The following is a 22,605-nucleotide window of genomic DNA, read 5'->3' as shown; positions in this document are numbered from 1 at the left end:
GTTGTGCTGTTTAAAGAAACAGTACGTTTGTTTTATCTTGCTTTTGAGATAATGAGATAGTGGGTCGATCATATTATACTCTGTGCCATCTTGTTGGGTAATTGATAAATTTATATTTGGTGAACTGTTTTCCTCTTCGGGATGGTCTACCTATTTGAGCGGATATGAGAATGCGAATATGGTTTGTTGTGTTTATGCTTGAAAGTTTGTATCTCTTTGTAACAAAGAGACGTTGGGAGAAGTGGAAACCTGCTGGTCACTTTGTCCAAGAACACTGTATAATGATCTGAAACAGTGTTAAATCCCACCTTGCTAGCCCGCAACCGTGTGAGCAGTATTAATTCCCCAGTTGATCCTTCTCTGGTGGCCACAGAGAATTAGAAGGAACACAACGGTTTCAAAGATTTGAAACGGTAGAGCCATATTTTCTCAAAGGTTCGAAGCGGTGAATTCCGTCCGAACCTGTTCAATGCCTCTCCATCTGTATGTGGACTGGAGTAATAAGTTTTTGAGTCTATAGAACCGTAGCTTTCATTATCTGGATTTCAGTGAATATTAGCATATGGTTTGGTTTGAGGATTGGAGAATTCTGATGTACAATGTCTGTAGTATTATAAAATGCTTATATGCTACTATATATGCTGATATGGTTTGGTTTGAGACTCTCATTCTTAATATTCAGCTTTGCTTCTGTGGCTATCATATGCATGTCTTTTTCCAACCAGAAGTATTTTATTTTGACATATTTACATCCATGCATTTGATGAGTGAACTCTCATGTTGAACCATCACATTGGTTTTGACCGAATGCTTGTGATTGTTGGGGTAATCACAATCTGCCTAGGTTGTTAACTATCCTATTTGTTACATGGATTGGTGTAATATCATTCCTATGTTGTGTATCAAAGTAAATTGATCATGGTTATATGATCAGGTTTGATTAGATTATTTTATTTGATGAATGATATTATCTCACTATACGTGAAGGAAACCACTTCGTGACTATTAGGTTGAGTATATGATCATTTATACTCTTATTTTAATGTATTGAAAGGAATCTAACTACTTTTTGGTATGGGTTAGCCAATCTATGTTGTTGTGTTTCATGGTGTTACATATATATCACAACGTGTTATGATGCAAAGTTTAAAATATATATATTGCATCATATGTCATGATTGCATTAAATGCCTAGTTGTTGTATTTGATGGTGATCATATTTTTTGGCTGAAATTAATGGCTAATAAAAGTTGTGTGACCATATTGACTGATCTATATTTTGAGAATAGGTTGGAGGCCTGGTTATCAAATTAGATAATTTGAGTGTTGGTTTGTCCGGTGGATTTATCGGTCGGTAAATCAAGTAAAGCCAAGTGACTGTATTTGTTGATCAAATCAGTTGATGATAGAGATAAGTGACATTGTATACATATTGGTCGAATGCTTATTCTATTGGTGTTTGTGCATGTAATTATAAAATTGTATGGAACATGAATTTGAAATCCATACTATATTTGATATGCAAGTAATGTTGCATGGGTAAATTAGTATGGAAGTGTGGGGGTTACAGTTTTCTCACAAGAGCAATCTCATATTATTTTGGCTTATATCTTTGAATGTGATAAATCCAAATGTGGGGGTTATTATGAGAATACGTATATTTACATGTTGAGTCTCTTCTTTAGAGATAAATAAAACCAAGTAGAATGATTAATCTCTATTTGAAAATTGAATCTAATAGATATGTTTATGTAAATATTTGGAACAATACCTTAGTTCAAATGTGGCATGTACAAACATGTGTTGGTGGGGTGATTTAATTTTACAAGTTTATGGCTTGTAAAAAGGCTGGATTGGGAGCCACTAGGCTAATGATCGGTAATATAACAGATGTATGGTGATGGCCGAAACCAAATCAATGTAAGCCCTTATCCGGAAGGGAAATGACATGGTCAGTAGAGAAAAAAGACTAATATGTTTTAGTTATATATCTGGTGAGGCTAAGGAAGGTAGCGGTGTCGATACAGTATAGTCAAGACAAAAGACTAATACGATTATATAGCCTCTGACCACTGTTGTGGTACACATCTAAAGGAATGAGTTTAAAGCCTGTGTCATAGATCATGTGATGGACACCCAACCTATGTGAAGAGGTTTAATCCTGAATTAGGTTCAAAGGGTAAAAACGAAGTCACCGGATGATATGTTTAGTACTACTAAAACTCGCTCATTCTGGTTAGATGGGAAAGTAATACCACCACAATGAAAGGAGGATGAGTTTTAAACTCTTAATTAGCCGAATCCGACGAAATGTGGGGGTGTGTTAACTGTGGTGCACACTGGCTGACCTAAGTGGATGTAGGAGGTCAGGCCGCCTACCGATGAGAATTTTATAGGTGAATTCTCTAAACATCCATGAAGCTGAGATGGGGACAAGGCCGGAATTATTAAAAATAAAAATGTCCATACAATTAAAAGGGAGCTTCACGAGGGTCGATTGATAGGAGGTGGATGGTAGGCTAGTCGGCTACACCAATGAGGAAAGGTTCAATAAGTCTGACTTCACCCGTACTCTGTAGCGTAGTCTATCAGACCTAGTGTAGGTTCAAGTCCGAAAGACACCTGCAATGATGCGTCCTATTATATCTAATTCACTCAATTGGATTTGTCGATTGTTTTGGATATTTTGAATCTGTGGGGGATTGTTGGAATTTTAAATTCATTTAAAATATTTGATTCAAAATATTTTTATTCTTTATTAAAAGGTTTATTAGAGGGTTTTGCCGTTTCCTAATAGACACCTAAATGACCAATGGGTGTACCTATTGGAAGACTTGTTTGAATGGTCAACAAACAAGTCTTATGGGAAAAGGCATGTTTTATGGGCATATCCTTTGGAGACACCCTTGGGGGTGCCTTTTCTTCTCCTATATAAAGAGAGGAGTCTTGTCCATTTCTCTAATAATTTTTGAGAAAACTTCTTTTGTTTTTCCTCTCGGCTTTGTTTCTCTGTTGTTTATATCCAATTGAGTGCAACTCTCCGTGCCCTTAGTAGCCTAGTATTTGAAGTGCATCATTACTAGATAGCTTTAACCGGAGCGTTGTTTTATCTTGGAGGCTGATTCGCAAGGACCCGGCTGCACCATAGGGGGCGTCTACAGTCTTAAGGAGAGTGACTTTTGTCACGACTCAGCCCCACCATTTCTTTTATTTTCTTCATGTTTTTCAGGCTTATGACGTGTTATATGGTGCTTGAGATTGTTGTCATTGATCTCGGTTTGTCTACATTGAGATAAGTAATCTAACTCCTTTGTTACATATATATATTGATATGTATGTTTTGGAAGATTGTTTCCAACAAATATAAATAATATGTATACCTCCCAAGTCCTCGAATTCTATTTTACAATTTGTCAAGTCAGACACCCCGAGTCACTGTTGGGACTCTTGACACCATAGTTTAAGATCTCGCGATATATCGGTATCTTGGGCTTGTCGAGATGGCTGAAATATACCAATATATCCGAAATATGGTATTTTTTCTGCCATATTTCGGCAGTCCATCTCTTGTGGGTATTTGGCCATATTAAGGCCTGATACTTCATGTACACCCTTATTTAAGCTAAATAAACACATTTAAACCTTCATATTGTAAAAAAAATGAACTCAAAGTGGTGTTTTGGGTATGCACCCTTGATTGACAGTATACGGTCGCCGACCCTGATGTATAAATAGTTAAATACACATTGTTTAAGTACTAAAAGACATAATAAGAAATTTAAACAAATAATGAAACAAAAATAAAGTCAAATGTAGCATTTAGTTTAAACTCATAAAGTCATAAGTGCATAAGTTCATAAGTCATAACTCATAAACTCCATAATACTCAATAGTTCAATACTAAATACACAAAGTATTTCTACGAAATTTACCGAAATATACCGAAATTTGAACTTTTTTCATTTCAGAAGCCCATCTCATCTTAGTAGTGTCGAAATTACCGCAATTTACTGAAATTTCTGCTATGTATCACGAAATTTTGAACCATGCTTGACACTAGCCTCCGCATCCTAGTAACATAGTCTGCCACACAGCAAGAGAGAGGTTGTGACCAAGACAAGTTCCCAAAACCCTTCTGATGCCTACATAGTGTTTCAAAGACTAACTTGCATCAAAATGTGTTGAATTACTAATCCAGGTATTCTTTCTTTCCTACAACTGATGATCAATGAATTTCATGAATGATATATGATATAGGTACTAGTAGACCTAATATTTTTCTTTCTTTTTGTATGATATAGGTCAAATCATTCTCCAGATTGAACATTCAAAAAAGCCATGAATGACCACATAAAGCATCCAAAGAGCCCTCATTCAAAATTTATTTATTGAACACTTTCAAACCAATAAGCATTTTGTGTCGCCACTCACTACCCTGCCTACGTTCTTTTCAAATACATAGATAAAGAGTTGAGAAGAGGTTAAGTAACCAATACAAATAAGGTATGTTAGGTAAGGCTGAGTCACGACCCTTATCCTAACATACAATGAACCTAGACAATCTAGTTGTCTAGTCAACTCTTATCCTTTAGCATAGATATCCCTCATGCCCAGCTGGAATACAATAGGATGGAATGACTTAGAAGTCAAACCCTTTGTGAATACATCAGCTAATTGATTCTTGGAGGTGACAAACGGAATGCAGACTGAGCCTTGTCCAAGTTTCTCCTTAATGAAGTGTATGTCAATCTCAATATGATTGGCCATGTCGTGCTGGACTGGTTATGAACTATATTGATTGCTCCCTTATTATCATAGTAGAGCCTCATAGGTTCTTTAAATGTCACTCCCAGATCGCCAAGTAACACTTTGAGCCATATAAGCTCACATACACCATGTGCCACAGCACGGTATTCAGCTTCTGCACGAGATCTGGATACCATTGGTTGCTTCTTGCTTTGCCAAGTAACCAAATTCCCTCTGAGGAATGTACTATATCCTGAAGTAGAGCGTCGTTCATTAATGGAACTGGCCCAGTCAGCATCTCTAAAGGATTAAACTTCAAATGGCTGTTGTTGAAAAATAAAATGCCCTTTCCTGGTGCGGATTTCAAGTACCTCAGAATTCAGTATTTGTTGGAAAGCTTTCAAAACAAAGCTTTCCAATAAGTCCAACATTGCTTAAAACTGATTTATATTGAAGGAGTTATGTACTGGTCAAACTTAATTTAGTGTACGCGTATTCTGTCAAAATCGCTCTGAATGAAAATATTTTTTTGAACATTAAAACAAATGAATATTTTACCGCACTTTTGGTTTTTAGCAACGTTTTACCATATTAAGATTTATGAAATTTTTAGATTTGAGAAAAACCCCAACATTAGAAAGTTGAAAATTGCACATACTGCCAAAAATCCAGTTTTTGTTCTTGAACTGGGGGGTTGACTTTTTTTTCCTTTTGGAATTTGATTTTTGAACTATTTTTATTAGATTCAATATGAGAAATATCTAAAGTAAATGATTTACTTAAATGATATTAGGCATAAATAAGTGTTTGTCCTGGTTTTGGCCTAAATAAGTATCTGTATACCAAGGTTTGCATAGATAGGTGTCTGTATACCAAGATTTTCCACCGAGATCTCGAGATCTGGCACTCATATAAAGGGTTTGGGTCGAGATTCTCGAGATCTCGGCGAGATCTTTGCACTTTTTTGTTTTAAATGCCATCTCATCTCGACCTTGGGAAAAAATGAGATCTCGCGAGTTTTAGTTCTATGTGCAAAACTAGAGAAGTTAGACTACGTACATTATAATATGAAGTTGAAGATGAAATATTTAGAGTTGGAGAAAGAAGGGGATGAAGTAGATGTCAACCCAATCGACATCAACCACACACTTGACAAAGAAGATCCAGTTAGAGCATGGATAGAGGACACCGATAAGGTATTGGTAATGGATCAGTTAAATGAGGATCGACAAACAACAGCACCTGATCCAACCATAAAAAATCCTTAAACAAATTGATGATGATGAAACACAGGCACCATAAAATACACAAGCACAAGAGGTCAAAGAGGATCTCAGTAGCCCAGATGAAGGTTTAACTAGGAGAACGAGGTCAGGTCATCAGTATGGAGGAACTCAACATGATAGTGATGCTGATGAAGGCGGTAATGGTGATGGAGGTGGTGGGAAGATAATGATTCATACGAGACAAAGTTAGAAATAGGGTGTTCGGTGCAAGCTTTAACTCCCTTCCAAATGGCAATAGGAACGTAATCATCAGATAAAGAAGAATTACTTGATGTTTGCGAAGGATCTAGGTTAAGGAGCGTAGATGTATATGGTGGATTGGAGATGGACTGCTTTTCCTTTTTTTGAGAACAAGTGAGTGGATCCCTTTTTTTCCAATGGTGTCGGTGCAATGTCAGGTCTCTCCTTTCCACTGCCAATATCAATGTCTTCTCCCCCTGAATCCGAACAGTGTCAATAACCAAAGGATTGGGAGGAACCTCAATAGAAGGAATCCCTTCCTCAACACTCTCCCCCTGAAGATAAGACTGGTAGTAAGACTCAGTTTCATAGAAAACAACATCCACAGTAACGAGTAATCGACGGGAAGGAGGATGTTAACATTTGTAACCATTCTACGAAGCCAAATACCCAAGATACACCTGAGTGCTCTCAGATCTAATTTGAAACGAGAGAGAGAGAGAGAAATTATGGGCGAAGCAAACACAGCCGAATACCCTAGGAGGAAGATGAGAAGCAAGGGAGGGGTCTGGAAGTACACTAACACGAGTTTTGAAGTCAAGGACATTGGAAGGGACCCAGTTGATGAGGAAAGCAGTAGTAAGGACTGCATCACCTCAATAGAATTTAGGGCCATGAGTGGTAAACACTATGGAGCGGATATCTTCAAGAAGGTGTCGATCTTCCTTTCTAGAACACCATTTTGTTTAGGGATATGAACACAAGAGGTTTGGAACAAGATACCGTGTTCATCAAGAAACTGAAGCAAATGACCATCAGTATACTCAGTCCCATTATCGCTTCCTAAAATCTGAACTTGGGCATTGAATTGAGTCCGGATCATGGCATGGAGAGACTGGAAACAGGAAAAAGCTTCGGATTTTGTCCGAAAAAGATAATCCAAAGTCAGACGAGTACAGTTATAAATAAAGGTGATAAACCATCTGTCATAGAGAGGACCCCACAAGTCAGAGTGAATATTAGAAAATGGAACACTGCTTTTATTATCACTGGGTGAATAAGGGGACCGAGTGTGCTTTGCGAGTTCACAGATATCGCAAGCAAAATTGTCCGGAGTACAGTGCTTTATTAAAGAAGGAAGTAAATAACTTAAAACACGAAAAGAGGGTTGACTGAGACAATGATACCATTGATGAAAAAAAGTAACAGCACTGTATGCACGAAGAGTGTGAGCTGAGACCGGGGGAGGTGTAGCAGTAAGATCTGGGTCCAAATAATACAGCCCATCACGTGCCCTACCATATCCAATCGTTGCTCTTGTCACCAGATCCTGAAAAAACACAAATGAGTGGAATAAAAGTGAACACAACAGCAAAGGTCAACGGTGAGACAATAAATGGAAATTAAATTTGCACTAAGGTTAGGGACATGGAGGACTGAGAATAAGGAGATGGTAGAGGAGAGCAAGAAACAGAACCTTTACCAGAAATACCAGACAGGGATCCATCGGCGACTCAGACTTTGTCCTTACCCAAACAAGGGAGGCACAAACCATGCCCGAGGAGCTAGTCATATGGTCGGAGGCCCAGAATCAAGGAGCTAGGAAGGACTAGAGTGAGAAGAAACATGAAATATGCCTGATTGAGCTAGATGAGAAGCAGGTGTAGTGGAAGAAGTCATAGTAGAGGGTGTCGTACCAAGTTGTGCCATCATACATTGGAGAGCAAGCATTTGTTCTGAGGAGAACGGGGAGGCCATAGCAGAGGAAGAACCATTAGTTGTTTCACATAGACAAACTTGAGACCGAGAGGACCCTTGTTTCCCACCACACCCCCCTTTGGGGCGACCATGAACTTCCAACAGGTCTCTCTAGTGTGGTGAGGACGTCCACAATAATCATACTTAACCAGGTTCCTTTGCAGAAGCGGCCGGCTTGGTAGTGCTAAGGTCCAATTGTGGTAGAGTCTGAGGAATGGTAACAAGTGCTAAGGTCCAATTGTAAGCCTGGAGCAATGTAGGGAATGTATCTCGGCCAAGAACCTGAACTTTGATCTGATCATACTACGGATCAACCCAGTAAGAAAATCATACACCCTTTCCATCTCACGCTTTTTCTGAAAAGTACTAGCATCAATAGTACATGCCATGGGAACTGGGTGATAGAAGTCTAACTGTTGCCAAGTATTAAAAGTGTAGTAGTAAGTAGGGTGTGATAACTCCTTCGGAATACTATCACAAACTTGGCAACGACGTTCATAGATCTGAGCATAATTATTCGGTTGCGCATAGGTCTGTTTAACAGCGTCCCATAATTCCTTTGTAGAGTTTAGTAGAACAAAGTTGGGGCTGATAGCAGGCTCCATTGAGTTCAAGAGGAAAGACATTGTAGGGCATTATTTGCCAACCAAGTGTTCGTGGCAGTAGTCTCACTCGTCTTAGGGGTGTCACCAGTTAAATACCCCAAAAGAATATTGTCTCGTGAGAAGGCATGCTCGGGACCAGGTTAGATAATTGGTCCCATTGAGTTTTGTAGGACCTATCTAGTATCTACAGAGAAGGGTTATGGCCATGGGTTCCAAAACGACTCACCATACTACCCTCCACTCCCCCTGTGGAGATGGTACTTATTTCCGCCATAGAGATAATGAAGTAATACAGTAATAACAAGTAGATCAACTAACCGGTGGCATAAAACACTCACTGGGGACGGTAGTAATGAGACAAAAACAAAATAGGTTGGCAGTGATGGACAAGGCGGGTAGCAGCAGAAGAGAAGGATGCAGCGGTAGGAGGCCTAGGGGATCACAAAGGAATGGCAGCAGGAGTCGGGAGCCCAATGGCGATCACATTAGGAACCAGATGATGTAGATCAAAACATGAAGGAGAAGCGTGAACAGTGTCACAGCCCCATATTTGACCTTGATGGGAATATTCCTAGAAGATCTTGTGGGGCCCAAGATCAGATTGCATGAAGGCTTTATGTGTGGGGATTTAGGAGTAGTCAAGTTTCTATTTAAATAGTTAATTGTTTCTATTTTTGAGTTTCTATTTTAGTTTCCTGCTTATAATCAAAGTCTCAGGCTTATAAGGGACTTGCTATTTTGTTGTTTCTATTTTTGGGCTCAATACTTGAGCTTATATATTGTAATCTGCCCATAGAGGCGCCCCCACGAATTAATGAAGTTGCTTAAATTGATTTGTGCACGTTTTGATTACCCTACTGTGAAGATGGAGGGCTAGGAAGCCTGGCTGAAAGAGCCAAAACCCTAGGGGCTGAGAGAGTCGAACCTCCATATCCCCCCCTTTTCTATCTTCTTCCCTTGCCCTACTCGATTCCCAATAGTGCTGCTTCTGCCTGTGACTGCTATAACTGCTGGAGTGCATCTTGAAGACTAGAATCGAGTCCCCTCTCAGATCCAGCTCTGTTGCTGCTGCATCAAGCCAAAGGAGGACATTGATTACCCCATGGTTCTGCTGTTCTGCCCAGATTTCTCCACCAACTTTGAGTAACGATATCTCTGCAACAAAAGCTCATCTTCAGCAGAGGTTTGGAGGGCTGAATCAGACCTACAAGAGGCCCACTCGTTCCCTGATTTTGGTGTCCTAGAATTCACTGGTTTGAGAGATCTGTCCTAACCTTCTAATTTTGACTCCAGTCCAAATCTCTGCAACCAGCCATCACAAAAGGCTGAAATTTGGAGCACAAGACCTACCCAGCCCCTACTCCACTCGATCCAAGTTTTTTATCCCAATCTGCTGGCTGCTTTGGTTTCTACACCCAATCCTCTACTTCCTAACTTTGATGATCAGCTGCTACTTGTGTTTCTGACCAGTCAAATTGGCCCAAATTTAGAGGCTTACTTGTGCATGCCTAGACCTGTACTCGACCTTAATATTGGCCCCTTTACTTGGCTGAATCCCGAGTTCCAGCACAAGCCCTAAATTTGAACTTTGGGCCTGATTGTAACCCCGCGGCTAGCGTTTATTACTAGTGACTGGTTGATTTATTTGTGGGCTATTTTGGGACTTGGTTAACCCTAATCTAGTCTTACATTACCGAAGGGTCCAGAGAAAATGCGGCAGGGGCCTGGGGACCCTGAGGTAGCAGCGGCAGCAAGGGCACAGTGCCTTGAGACACCGATTGGAGGAGCCAGGGATCTTAGGCGAACATGGCAGGGGGCTTGGGAGCCTTTGACCACAGAAACAGGAGCCTGAAAGCTTCCGGTGAGAACAGAAGGAGGCCTAAGAGCCTTTAGCAAGATCGATCAAAGGCCTGAGGGCCGGCAGCAAGATCGATGCAGGGCTTGGGATCCGGCAGTGTGATCGGAGCAGGATCTGGGAGCCTCCGACGGTAGTATGCAAGGTCAAGTGACCCACCTGCGAGAAGGACGAAGGAGCTTGAAGCCTGTCCATGAGAATCGAGAGGACCCTTGGGCCTTTCCGCAAGAATGAGAGGGCCTGTGGAACTGAACCTTTAGGTGAGATCAGCAGGACTGGTGGGCCCAAAGACATGTGGCATGGGGCCCAGAGGCAATGTTAGCGGTGGGGCCAGTGGAGCATTGGCGGTGGTACTTTCAGTGTGGTCAGGTGGTCAGCGTGGGTGAGTGGTCATACACAGCGCAACATGTAGAGGAACATGTTCAGTCTACCATGCTTGACCAGAGAAGGGAGGCCAAAGCCCCGGTTGGCACTGTGTTCGATCCTACAGGCAGTGGACTAGAAATAAACATCAAAATATGTATTACGCTCTGATACCAAGTTGAGAAGAGGTTTGAGTGAATGGATTGGCTTGTCTAGAATGACAGAGGCCGTTGTTTATTTATAGAGACGATAAAAGGCACAAATAAGGTATGTTAGGTAAGGCTAAGTCATGAGCCTTATCCTAACATACAATGAACCTAGACAGTCTAGTTATCTAATCAACTCTTATCCTTAACATAAAGGAGTCGCGGCCATCTGAAAGCAGCTACCATGATAAAGTCCATATCATGACCAAAAGTGAAAAAGGTTTCAGTTCTAGGGATAATAATTTGCACATGGCGCCTCTAGACAAAACCTAGTCCGACCCAGGCATGAAAGTATTGAGGCAAAAAGGCAAAAAGTTTTTTACATATTTTTACACACCACCAGCAACTAATTAATTTGTCCAATTTTTGGCGCAAGGAATCTAGAATTTGACAATGACATCAGATGTCTACAAAAGCAGCAAGAAAAAGGTGATGATCAAATGACTTGAAGTCAATGAACGATTTACTAATCCTTCATTTTAACTGCAAATAAGAGCAACTTGGATGCTGCTCCATAAATATCTCCAACACATGAACAGAAATTATAATAAAATACATTCTCATGTGTAAAATACTACATTACTACAGATCATAGGCAGCAGGATTATAGCTTAATATAAAAGAAGAGCATATAAATAGGAACTCATGACTCACAAAAGATGGTTTTGAAAATGAGCCAACAGATCCAATGAAAGATAAGTGAATTCTTTACCTAAAGATGTCTCCAACATGTTTATATCAATCTAGATCCTTACAAATTTAAGAAGATTAACTGACATATCTCCTTGAGGATAAAATTTGGCAATAGACAGATTGGGCTGGAAATGACAGTAAATTGTGTGACAATCATTCATAAATATTACAAATAAAACTAAATACGGGCATTAGATGGTAGCTAGAAAAGAAAATTTAACAAAATTAAAACAGATTAAATGCTAAAAAGAACACACCAACCCATATCACTAAATCCAAAATGAAAGTGAGAATTTGTAATATTTTCAAAATTGTCAAAATGAGCTAACCTTCTCACTTTCAGAGACTTTCTCCAATATTTGAGATACATTCGCCGTAGGGCTGCTTACTTTGCCCACTTTTACTTGGACAGGGTTAGTAAGATACTCCTAAAATTGCAAAAAACAAGGGGCTCACAATAAGAAATTCAGGCAAAAATTTCTTCACAACAGGTTTAATTGGCAAGAAAAATAATAACATTATATATAATTCCAAAAAATTCATTCCAATACTTTGGTTCCCTGTAAATTAACAATTTTTTACCCTTTTCCACATGACATCCAGCCAATGGAAGAGTGAGAGGGGAAGGTCATGTATTAGTGGGCACACCATTTCAAGGTCTTTCTATGATCCTAGGGGACAGACCAGATTACAGAGATTACAAACTACTATCAATATGAAAGAAGAGAAGATGTTCACCCAGTCTGAATAGGAAATGAAAATCACAGGACAACTTCAGGCAGACTCAGTAAATGAAAAGTAATTTATAGATCAAGAACTTTAGCAAGGGGCAGAAAAATTTATTGACCCCATGGTGAATTTAGCAACGGAGCTAATTCCAAAATCAACAGCTCAAATATCAGATTCAATTTCAAACAGTCAGAAATTAGACCCAGAACATCACAAAATTTAATCACATACTTGTAAAGTTAACTGAGTTGGGGAACATGTTACAAGCTAACAATGCTGTTGGTAGATGCAAGGACACAGGTCAGAAGAAAGAGCATCTTGGGACCCAATCCTCTTAGGTCAGGATTCAACTGTTCGACAATCATAGATTTTGATATTTTTCTATGTTTAATTTTTGAGTTGAAGTTCACAGGGATAGCGAGTCAAGTGGTTCTAGTTTTAGAAGTAATGCATGGAGAAGCTTATTTTGATGGAGGCCAAAGGATTTCTACAAAGGCAACCTAGAAAGGCCTCCACATATAAGCACAGCTAATAGGAGGCTGTTTCTACCAAATGAAGGCCTGATTTGACCAATCCGACCATTGGATATATAGGTCCCTGACACCCCTTTGATTATCTACATGTAAAGATTCATATTGCATGACGACCGTATGCCCCGCCATATAGTAAGTCCTTTCCCCTTTTCAATTTCATCCACCAAAACAGTGAAGGGCAGATGTTGCTATTCCAACTGTTGGCTGCTAGATAGAGGATCCTGTCAATTGGCCATGTGTCAAATTTCGTATTTGAACTCAATCTTATGTCGCGCCATTTATTGAACATTTCCTCCAGTATCATCAGCCATCTAAATATTGACCAAAACAGACCTATGGGTTGTGCCACGTACAGTAATGTTTCTGAAACAAAATTCATAACATGAGAGAGATGTGAATAACATGTACAAAAAGTTTCAACACCAAATGGCTGCTCAAGGTACCCATAGGTGCTTGACTCCCTGATGTAGATTCTGGCCAGAGGAAGAGACAAAGGACCAGGTCCCCCTTTGGGCCAGAGATGGACCAGCTTGAGTCAGCCCAGCAGGGCCAAATTGAGCCAGCCAAGCAGGGGTCCAAGATGCCCCACGATTGTGAAAAGGATCCCCCATGACCAGTCAAAGAAGCTCTCCAATTTTGAGAGGAAGATGCTCCACAATTTTGCTAGGATCCTCCCTTGACCAGTCAGCTCGATTTGGTGCACTTTAGTAGTTTCCATATTTAATAGTTTCTAATTTGTGGCTGAAGTATAAAGCCAAGTAGTTTTAATTTAGTTAACTTCTATTTAGCTAGGATTTAGTAGTTTCTATTTTAAATTAGTTTTTATTTTTGGGAAGCTTCTATTCTACTGTAAGCTAGCCTAAGCTATTAAAAGCATGGTCCAAAATTTCGCAATATATCGCTGATACCTCGGCATATTTTGGAAATCTCGACACTACCGAGACGAGATGGGCTTCCGAAATGAAAAATGTTCAAATTTCGGTATATTTCGTGAAATTTCAGTATACTGTCAATCAAGGGTGCAAACCCAAAACATTACTTTGAGTTCATTTTTTTGCAATATGAAGGTTTAAATGTGTTTATTTAGCTTAAATAAGGGTGTACATGAAGTATCAGGCCTTAATATGGCCAAAAACCCACCGAGATGGAGTGCCAAATTATGGCAGAAAAAATACCATATTTCCCTGAAATTTCGGAATGTTTCGGAAATTTCGACCAGCCCGAAATGGCGAGACGAGACAAAATTTCGAACTATGATTAAAAGGCATCACATCTTAATGAAAAGACAGAATTTTAGAAAAAAGAATCTCCAGGCCAATTAGCCATCAAGTATGGGAGTTTTCCCTGTGCTGCAACAGCTGAGATAGCTGTGGGTGAGAAACCAGGCTGAGCGAGCCATTCCCCCTACCCCCTATCTTCTATTTTCTATCCTCTCCACCATCTGTCTCTCCATCGATCTCTGCACTCTGTTGTGTTATTGTGACTGATCCACACATTGAGAAGGCAATTCGACTGCCTCCACTGCTGCTCTAGTGCTGCTGCTACTGCTGCTGTTGCTGATCACTCAAGACTCCTAAACCTCCTGCGGATTCCAGTTTTTGCTACAGGTTGTCTGCAAACTTCAGGGCTCCACAACTCCATCATCCCTCCTCAGTTTCTATAGAGATTTGGAGCACAAGGTCCCCACACCAGGCCCTACACTCGATCTTGATTTGGTGTCCAGACTCTCACTAGTTTGCAAGTTCCAGCCAAACCTTCTATTTTGGTGACACCCCTGCATCTCCCAATTCTGTCATCAGAATTGTATGAAATTTTCAGCAAAGGATCACCTCCATAGGATCTCCACTCATCCAAGTATTGACCCAAGTTAATGGCTGGTTTGGTTTCTACAGCTAAGTCCCCTACTTTTTAATTTGGTGTTTTTTCCCTTTGACTGTTTCTACTTTCTAGGCATCCAAATTGGCTCCAATTTTGGGATTGACCTGTGCTGGTCCCTACTTGAACTCGACCTTGAAATTGGCCCATTCTATTGGCAGAAACCTGCGTCCCAGTACCACCCTTTTATTCTGAACTTGTGTTGATTCAAGCACTTATACCTCGGTTTATTCTTTGACTATTGTGGGTTTAATTGGGACAAATTCTGACCTAGATTTAGTCTTACATTACTCCCTCTTTATGGGTGCTTCCCAAGAGAATCCATGCATATCATTACTTCTCCTATGACAGTAATCCCCTACCTACCATCTGTATGAGAAAGATGGAAGAGTTGGGGTTGGTAGTCTTGCCAAATGTTTCAATTGTTTCTCGTATGATACTTAACTCATGACCAGTATTTTCATCAAGGGTTGTGGTTGTGCAGTGAACCTTTCGTTTTGAACTTTCCCTTTTTATGTTCTCCCCACACGTTTCAAGGCATCTCTATATCCCATTTTCAACATTATAAGGAGTCAATGTGTCAGGGACTAATGCTAGAAAATTCAGTGTCCCAACACCAAAATTTCATAAATGAACTATGTTTGGACTTTGGAGTACAGCCAAAAACTGAAAAAGTAAAACCCCAACAATTTGCAATACTTGAGAAGGAAAGCTTAACAGATTTAAATTTTTACAATATGTTGATGCAGAATTGAAGAACTACCACCGTAGGAAATCAAAGGCCTAGCGTGATCCAGCCTATTTTAAAGCCTTGGGTACACTTTGTTTTAAGTTTAGGCTATTTGTTTTCTGTTTTAAATGTTTTAAGTTAGTCCCAGTTGAACCAGTGGTTCAGTTAGTCCAATTTAAGTCAGGTGTTTAAGTTTGGGTCCACATCCTTTTTAAAGGCTATTAGACTTTAAAGAGGATTGGCCAAGCTGTAAGGAGTTCGCTAGGGGGTTTCCCAGCTTGACTCCAACTTTGCTTTATGGATGTATAAATAAAGGGCATGGGGTTCATTAGCCATGATTTTTTCTGCTGAAAAGTTTCTGTTTTCTACTCCTTGCATGGAGAGCTTCTCCTTGTGGTGAATCAACAATCAAGGTTTGATTGGTGGGGATTCCAGTCAATACCTTGTAATGGGAAGCCCAGGAACTGTCCTCTTGTTCTCCTGTCATTCAATTCCTATTCTTAAATTCTGCAAATTGAATTCTGTTCCTGTGACACATAAACATAAGTCACTGTAACTAAGATTGTTGGATTTAAGCTCTTTTACCTTGCTGATTTCAATTCTGGCTACAGATTTCTTCAGTCGAGTAGTCGACAGTACAAGGGCATACCCAGTGCACAAGGCTCCCACCACCGTGTGGTCTGGGAAGGGTTATAATGTATGCAGCCTTACCCCTGCTTTCGCACAGAGGCTAGTTCCAGACTCAAACCCATGACCACTTGGTCACAATGGAGCAACCTTACTGTTGCACCAAAGCCCGCCTTCTTGGTGCATATTCTGTTTTCAAAATTTTGTTGCTTGGTTAATACAATCCTACTACAAGTGGGATTGGGTTTTGGGCTACTAGAGAGCTAATCGATTTCAATGTTTGTGTTCTGTTCTTGCTGAAAAATTAATAGTGTGAAATTCAGGTGAGTATATTAATTATGTTTTCAGATCAGTCATACGACTCCTAGTTTGAATGGTTTTAACTTATCCTAGTTCCACTAGGACTCTATGAGTTGACCATAACTTCAGATCTACCCATTGGATTTAACTGATATTTTCAACAAAGTTTATCCCATTCAAAAGGAAGCACTCGACCAGACTTTCAGCCTGACCTGGTTTGTCGATCTATTCTATGTGTTTTATCCTAATTCTGGAAATTACAATCTGTATTGATTCTGTTTTAGTACTGGTTTTAACTTCTAAATCAGAACCACATTACATGTCCATCAATGTTGAGCATACCTTGTTATGGAAGCTCTTCCCAAGCATGTTAAGCCCACATTTATTTTAGAGTCAATCCTAAAATACAACAACAGTCAAGCTAACAAAATCAAAAAAATCAACTTATCGAAAGATGAAAAAATCTGATTTCGATTCCGGTGAGTGCTTAATTTGGTGACACAAGTGAACGTTAATTTGGGGTTTATTACAAGGTCCATTAACATGATGAGCATACTCAAAGTAAGGGAGCTTCATATAGCAAGATTGCTTGGTAGTCTACGAGCATGAACACTACTAAGATGTTAACATATTACATATAAATTGTCTATTGAGAGACGAAATATTGTCTCTTCCCACTTTCCTAATATTGTGTCCTCTCCATCCTCTTAACAACTTTCTACTAAACATTACCCCCAATAAGAAAAACAAAGACTAAGATGTAGCAATACCTGTGCAAGTGCTTCAATCTCCACAGGCATGGTTGCGCTAAACAACAAAGTTTGATGCTTTTTTGGAAGGTTCCGCATCACCTAATAAAAAAATAAATATTCAGTATGTAAGAATCTCTTGATACCAAAAAACATACTGCCGGGAGGGAGGAAGGCAAAAGCAAGAAAGACAAGGAAAGTAGAATTATCTTTCCTTGATACAAAACACATTCAGCATTTATCAGTCAGTAAGGGGGTTCAGTCAGTTCAGGATTTTGGGAAAAATGAACAGAAAAATAAGCATGCTAGTTTCTTGTGAAGGAAAGAGGAACCTCACAAGTAAAATCATATAGAATGTTATTTTAGAAGAAACATGAAGAAATTAGGCTTGCAAGCAATATTTTACAAGTCAAGACAAACAAATTATATTCATGTCCATAGTTGCCCAGGCATTGCCAAGGTGACCGTCTTGGCATCCAGGCACCTTGAAAACAAGTGTCGACTTGGTTGCCTTGTTGGTGTCGCCCTGTGTCCAGGCCCCCTCCAACGCCTTGGTTCACCTAGACGCCATGAAAACTATGTTCATGACGAAAAGAAACCTCAGAAACTTGCGTATTTAAACATACAAAGATCTGCAAGAAGAATAATTACAAAGATGCAACTTAGGTAGGTTGGGCATGCTAGTAAAATTCAAGTTTAAGTGTACCCAAGCAAAGCAAAATTTCACAAATTCATACAATTTCAGTCTTGCGTTAGGTGGTTTGGTCAGATTGGATTGTGGAGAACAATTCTTTTTCATTTACTGAATTACAAGGAAAGTGAAATAGAAGAGTCTCTCATAACCATCAAACCATGGCAAGGCTATGTGTTTTTATTGGGCTTCCCCAATGAACTGGTATCTGGCAAGCAGATAACCTGCCAGACAAGGAAATTCACACTCTCATACTAATAGAAATGCTGATAGTAAAAAGGCATACTCTACCTCAGACGTGCTCTCCATAATCCCAAGTCCCAACAAGTCAATGGAAGGGGAGACAGTGCATAGGGAGGCCATCAGAAGAAGGAGCTGGACCAAATATGGAATTCCAAGCATGGCGAATGGGGAAGGGGCAGGGGATGGCAAGGAATTGTGCGAAGGGGAGGGTGCAAGTGAATTGGTCGGAGAGGCCGATCATGGAGGTCGGAGAAAGCAAGGGGTTAGGGAAGGGGAAGGTCATCCTAAACGGCTTACTTTTAATAAAGGGCTTATTTTTCGGCAGATATATTGTTACTTGTGTCCTTGGGCTTTTACCAAAGAGAAACAGGCCAAATTGAGCAGATCCATAATTGTCATGGCGTCATATCGCTGGAATAGTGAGCATATCGACCAACGATATGAGATATGTACAAATATCGACCGATATGGTCTCCATGGCACCGACATGGATGCCATACCACGATATATGGCCATATCGGCTGATATTCTTGTTCAAGTGTATAAAACTTAGTTTTTCATAATTATTATTTTTTTTATCCTTTTAAAAGATAATGCTTTTATCTTAATGTGTATTGGAGGTGTACCTTGAAAAGTTACATCTGCAATACACATTAACATAAAAAAATTAAAAAACACTATTGACTAATGACTATACCCTAATAGAAGTCGAAAAGAAATCTGAAAGACTCAACAGAGAAGGAGAGAGCCGTTAGAAAGAAAGAAACGAGTTCTTCACCTCTTCAAGACTTCGAACCCCTCCAGCAATCCAGCGACTATCGGCCTCCTCACTCACTCACTCACGCACACGCACACACACATACGCAGCCACTCCAGCGAGAGACAAAGAGAGAGAATCATCTTCTTCACTTCCAGCGACTCCTCTTCTCCTTTTTTTTTATACGTAACACAGGCCAAGGCCACTTTCAGTCTCTCGTAGTCAACACACACGCAGAGAGAGACAGAGAGGGAGAAAATCGTGAGATAGAGAGAGAGTCGACAGAGAGGGGGTTTTTTTTCCTTTTTCCTTCTTGCCTTGCAGAGCTGCAGGCTTGCACACAGTGTCACAGTCAGAGAGGTTTTTCTTTTTTCTTTTTTCTTCTTCTTGCCTTGTATGCTTGCACACAGTCAGTCAGTCACAGAAAGGGGGTATTTTTTTATTTTTTTTTTCTTCCCTTGCACACAGCCACACACACAGAGAGACTGAGGGAGAGAGTCGAGAGACAGAGATGGGGGGAGGGATTTATTAAAGCCAGTAATTCACCACTCACACACAGAGAGAGACAGCAATTTTTTTTGGTTGATTTTTCAACTTTATTATCAGCAAGGCTATTGCTATCAATTATTTGATAGGCTAATCCATGGTTTCATACTTTCATATACACTAATGGATATTACACTTTCATGAATTAAACCATAGTAGATTAGTAGTACATTTTCATGTTGACTTTTGATGTTATAGGGTATATATTATAGCATACTAGATGACAATAAAAATAGATAAATAAAAAATAAAACATGGTCGACATGATCACCATGGCAACGACATGGCAGGCGACTTGTCGATATATCGATTAGCATAGTTCAAAATCTCGCGAAATCTCGATCGAGATTTCGAGAATTTCGACCCCCTCGAAACGAAATGACCCCTCGAATCAAAAAAATACTAAATTTCGATCGAAATTCTCGAGATTTCGAGATATTTCGAGACATTTTCAAAATCTCGCGAGATTTCAAAAATCTCGAGAAAATGCTTTATATAAAATACCATGTTTCAATAGTCTTGGTCGAAATTTCGACCGAGACTGAGAAACAGAGCATTTTTCCTCTTTTGCTTGGTTTTTGAAGGTTTTTGCTTATTTCTTCTTCAATCTTCCACTTCCCACTTGAATCCTTGCCACATCTACGCCGGAATCACTTGGAGAACAAACTTCTTAGCACATTTGTGAAGCCTTTCCACTATTTCAGGTAAAACCATATTCTCAAAATTGATTTTTTTTAGGGAAATGCTTAATCAACATGTTGTTTGTGATGAAATAAATATATGTTAGACACCGGAAGCCGATCTACGACTTCACGGTGTCGAAATTTTTTTTTGGCATATATATTATTTATTTATTTTTCTACTTCAAAAATTGGATTTATTTACAACAAAAATCAAAAAATAATAGGGGTTATGTATATTGTACGGTGATGAATTAAATATATGTTAGACACCATTGGCCGATCTATGGCCTCATGGTGTCAAAAATATTTTTCTGCCAATAATTAATTATTTTAATTTTTTAAAATTATAAAAAATATTTAAAAAATTCAAAAAAATAGTAAAAAATAAGAAATAATATGAGGTTTTTGTTTTAAAATTACTGAAAAATATAAAAGTAAATTTTACATACTTCTTATTTGCTGCCCATTTACATATCTTTTCGATTTTGTTGTGCTAGGCCAATATTTATTTGAAAAATATTTTTAAAAATTGCTTTTAAATATGAGAAAAATATGAGGGTTAGGGGAAAAATACTAAATAGTTATATACTTATATTCTTGTGTTAGTGCTCTTCAATCTTAATTCTTAAACATTTAAAATTTTAAACTAAAAGAATTGATGTGCTTCAGTGATTAATGAATTGTCTTTTATTCATGCAACAGTAAACTAGTCTGATTATGACAAACCGTGGTAAACGACAGAGCCAGAGGCAAGAGGGGCAGAGGCAGCCGGCCCAGACCCAGGAGGAGGGGAGCACACCCAGGCGCACTAGGGGTGACATTGCATGGTTGCATGGCACTCCAATTGATGGGGATAAGAGAAAATCCCAATGCAACTATTGTCACATGCAGTTTTTGGGAGGTGGTGCCACTAGACTCAAACAACATCTAGCTGGGAATTCTCCTGAAGTGGTCGCATGTCATATGGTCCCTGTGGAGGTATCTAGGGCTGTCATTGATTACATGAAGGGAGGGAGTAAGAGGAAGGCTCAGAGGGAGAAGGCAAAAGTAGATCTTGAGGAAGCAATGGGGTGTATAGCGGGAGGCCAATCAAGCCATCGTGATGATGATGATGATGACAGTGATGATGTCTATGTTCCTGATGATATAGAGACTGAGCAAGAGGCTAGGGATTGGAGACGAGCACAGATGATGAGCAGAGCCAGTTATCATGAGGATCAGGAGAGAGTCGAGAGACAGAGAGTAGGTGGTAGTGGAGGAGCTAGTACCTCTAGAGCTGGTGCTAGTAGTAGTGGAGGAGCAGGTACAAGTGGAGGAGGTGGGTTGCCTAATCCCTTTAGGAGATCACAGAGTACGAGGGCAGCTCCCCCTCCGGCTCCACCACCACAAGATGACCCAGCACTTCACCAAGCACCTGGTGTTTATAGAAAGAAAGGCAACAAACAACCAAAAATCAAGGGAGCATGGAAAAATCGAAGGGGATGGTGAAGGAATCTATAGCTAAGTGGATGTTATACCATACCATCCCAAAACACAAAGACAAGGCCCCTTTTATCGGACTATTATAGATTCCATTCTTGAGGCTGGCCCAGGTATAAGGGGCCCACCCCATATGAGATTATGAATGTGTATTTGCCCCAACAGAAGAGAGAGCTTGAAGACTACATCAATGAAATGAGGGGGCTATGGGAGAACTATGGGGTGACCATAATGTGTGATGGTTGGACTGGTCCTACAAGAAAGTCCATCATCAACTTTATGGTGCATTGTGATGGGAGGACAGTCTTTCTGAAGTCTATTGATGTATCCAAGGAGAAAAAGGATGCAAAGTATATCTACAAATTGCTGAAGGAAGTGGTAGAAGATGTAGGAGTGGGGAACGTTGTCCAAATTGTAACGGACAACGGAAGTAACTACAAGAGTGCCGGTGAGAGGTTGATGCAAAACAATAAGTACCGGTTGTTTTGGACTCCATGTGCTGCCCATTGTATAGACCTCATGTTGAAGGACATGGGAAAGATCAAATTGGTACAACATGTCGTGGAAAAGGCAAGGCAAATGACCAACTTTGTCTACAACCATGGGTTTGCACTAAACCTCTTGAGGGAGAAGTGTGAGGGTGACTTAGTGAGGCCAGGCATAACTAGATTCACCACCAACTACATTGCACTCAAGAGTATAGAAACCAAGAAGACTGGACTGAGATCAATGTTTGCTTCTGAAGACTGGCTCAACTGGAATGGGTCCAATACCCATGGTGGTAGGGAAGCACAAGCTACAATTTCATCAGATGACTTTTGGTCTAAGTTGCATAAAGTGGTACAACTTCTAGACCCAGTGGTCAAGGTTTTGCATATAGTTGATTCTGCTATCAAGGGACCAACCATGCCACATCTATATGCTGCCATAGACTTGATGAATGAAGGTGTTTACAATGCAAATCCACGAGG

At 39.8% G+C, this 22,605-nt stretch overlaps 1 protein-coding gene across 1 annotated transcript in view; it reads right to left on the bottom strand.

Moving 5' to 3' along the window:
* The window catches only part of LOC122656594 (DEAD-box ATP-dependent RNA helicase 20-like), a 62,529-nt gene that overhangs the window by 4,463 nt on the left and 35,461 nt on the right, over positions 1-22,605 (bottom strand). Inside the window, exons 7-8 of the mRNA XM_043851187.1 lie at positions 17,257-17,337; positions 12,022-12,120 (exon numbers count right to left, since the gene is read on the bottom strand). Coding sequence (XP_043707122.1) covers positions 12,022-12,120; positions 17,257-17,337 — 180 coding nt within the window. The remainder of the gene's footprint in view (positions 1-12,021; positions 12,121-17,256; positions 17,338-22,605) is intronic.

Source organism: Telopea speciosissima, chromosome 3 (assembly GCF_018873765.1).
Source record: "Telopea speciosissima isolate NSW1024214 ecotype Mountain lineage chromosome 3, Tspe_v1, whole genome shotgun sequence".
Lineage (NCBI taxonomy): Eukaryota > Viridiplantae > Streptophyta > Magnoliopsida > Proteales > Proteaceae > Telopea > Telopea speciosissima.
This window is presented reverse-complemented; position numbering and strand designations above follow the sequence as displayed.